Source organism: Poecilia formosa, unplaced genomic scaffold (assembly GCF_000485575.1).
Source record: "Poecilia formosa unplaced genomic scaffold, Poecilia_formosa-5.1.2 Scaffold878, whole genome shotgun sequence".
NCBI lineage: Eukaryota > Metazoa > Chordata > Actinopteri > Cyprinodontiformes > Poeciliidae > Poecilia > Poecilia formosa.
Window position 1 is genome coordinate 102446 of NW_006800817.1, and position 1600 is coordinate 104045.

Here is a 1600-nt window from a genome sequence, read left to right on the forward strand (position 1 = left end):
ACAGTGAGGAAAAAGTTTTTTTTGTCAGTTTTTTTTAGTGTCATTTTTTGCTGTACTGCGGAGATCTGATTTAAATAATATTAAATATTAAATAGTATTAATATAAAATAAATAATACTGATTAAATAGTCGCTCTGCTAGCGGCTCTGCTGTTACGAATGGGAAGGTAAACAAAAGTCTTAATGAGCCCAATTTCTGGATGTAAACAGAAATGTGGGGTAGGTCTCCGTGGCAACCAGAAATGTTTCAGCCTCTGCCTCCGTGAAATTCTCTTTGCTCTCTGGTCACTAAACAACAGCAGCAGTGTGTCTGACCTTCCTCTTGGTGTTGCAGAAGATGACGGCCTGTGTGATGGTCAGCGTGTCGTAAAGGTCACACAGGGTGTCGAACTTCCACTCCTCTCTCTCCACGGCGACGAAGAACTGCTTGATGCCCTCCAGGGTCAGCTCATCACTGGGGGAAAGAGGCTGGGTCAGTCCATGTCCAACAGAACAAGCAGGTTCTGATAATCTCAGGTTCTCAGTTTGTTCCAGAATCAGAGGAGCTGGAACTGGTTCTGGTTCAGCAGTAGGAATATGCAACNCAGAACAAGCAGGTTCTGATCATCTCAGGTTCTCAGTTTGTTCCAGAATCAGAGGAGCTGGAACTGGTTCTGGTTCAGCAGTAGGAATATGCAACCCAGATTTCCCAGCTAACCGCCACGTTGATGGAGCGGCCACCATCGCAGCAGATAGCAGCGCAGCTCAGAGCTCGTTACAAAGGCAGGTCCAAAAACACCAATCATCTGGACCCGGTTCTGGTTTGATGGTCTTGAGGTCAGCAGGGGATAAAAGCGCGCAAGGATTTAATGACCCCGCCTCTTAAGACCACAAATTTGAACCATCAAACCTGGAGCAGAAAAATAATCTGCAAACTGAGAGAAACAGAATCGATTCGTTTTACTGCCTGAAACGACGCAGGAGGAAAGGCAGGAGCCAACTTATTGTTTTCATTCATTTAACCCGCTTCGCACATCTACAGGCTCCAACTGGACCAGAACCAGTTCTGACCCAGTGCTGGTCTGCATTCTGGTTCAGTAATGACCCAGCTGCAATAGTTTTTTGCAACAATTTTTCTGTTTCCTGTTTGGACCCAAAGTTCTAGTGCCAAATCATCAGAACTGGCCCAGTTTCAGACTCACCGCTTGACCAGGATCCGAATCGGGTCGGTCATGAACTTATTGGTCATCTCCAGGATCTCGTGAGGCAGCGTGGCGCTGATCAGAACCACCTGGGTGGCAGGAGGCAGGTAGCGGTACACATCGTAGATCTGCTCCTTGAACCCTGCCGGGACAGCCGCCGTTAGCATGGATTAGCATAGAGAGGCTAGCTGCTGTTAACTTGCTAGGCCATGTTAATTGTAGGGACAGCCACCTTTAACATGGGTTAGCATGGAGGGACAGCCTCAGTTAGCGTGCCAACTGTTCTCCCTCACCCACCTTTGTTCAGCATCTCATCGGCTTCGTCCAGAACCAGCATCTTGATGGCTCGGGTTCTCATGCTGCGGCGCCGGATCATATCTGCAGGAACAGGGGAGAGGTAAGAGGGGGAGGGGCCTCAGC

At 48.5% G+C, this 1600-nt stretch overlaps 1 protein-coding gene across 1 annotated transcript in view; it reads right to left on the reverse strand.

Moving 5' to 3' along the window:
* eif4a3 (eukaryotic translation initiation factor 4A3) overlaps positions 1 to 1600 on the reverse strand; it is a 6213-nt gene that overhangs the window by 1674 nt on the left and 2939 nt on the right. Inside the window, exons 7-8 of the mRNA XM_007543691.2 lie at positions 1181 to 1322; positions 315 to 453 (exon numbers count right to left, since the gene is read on the reverse strand). Coding sequence (XP_007543753.1) covers positions 315 to 453; positions 1181 to 1322 — 281 coding nt within the window. The remainder of the gene's footprint in view (positions 1 to 314; positions 454 to 1180; positions 1323 to 1600) is intronic.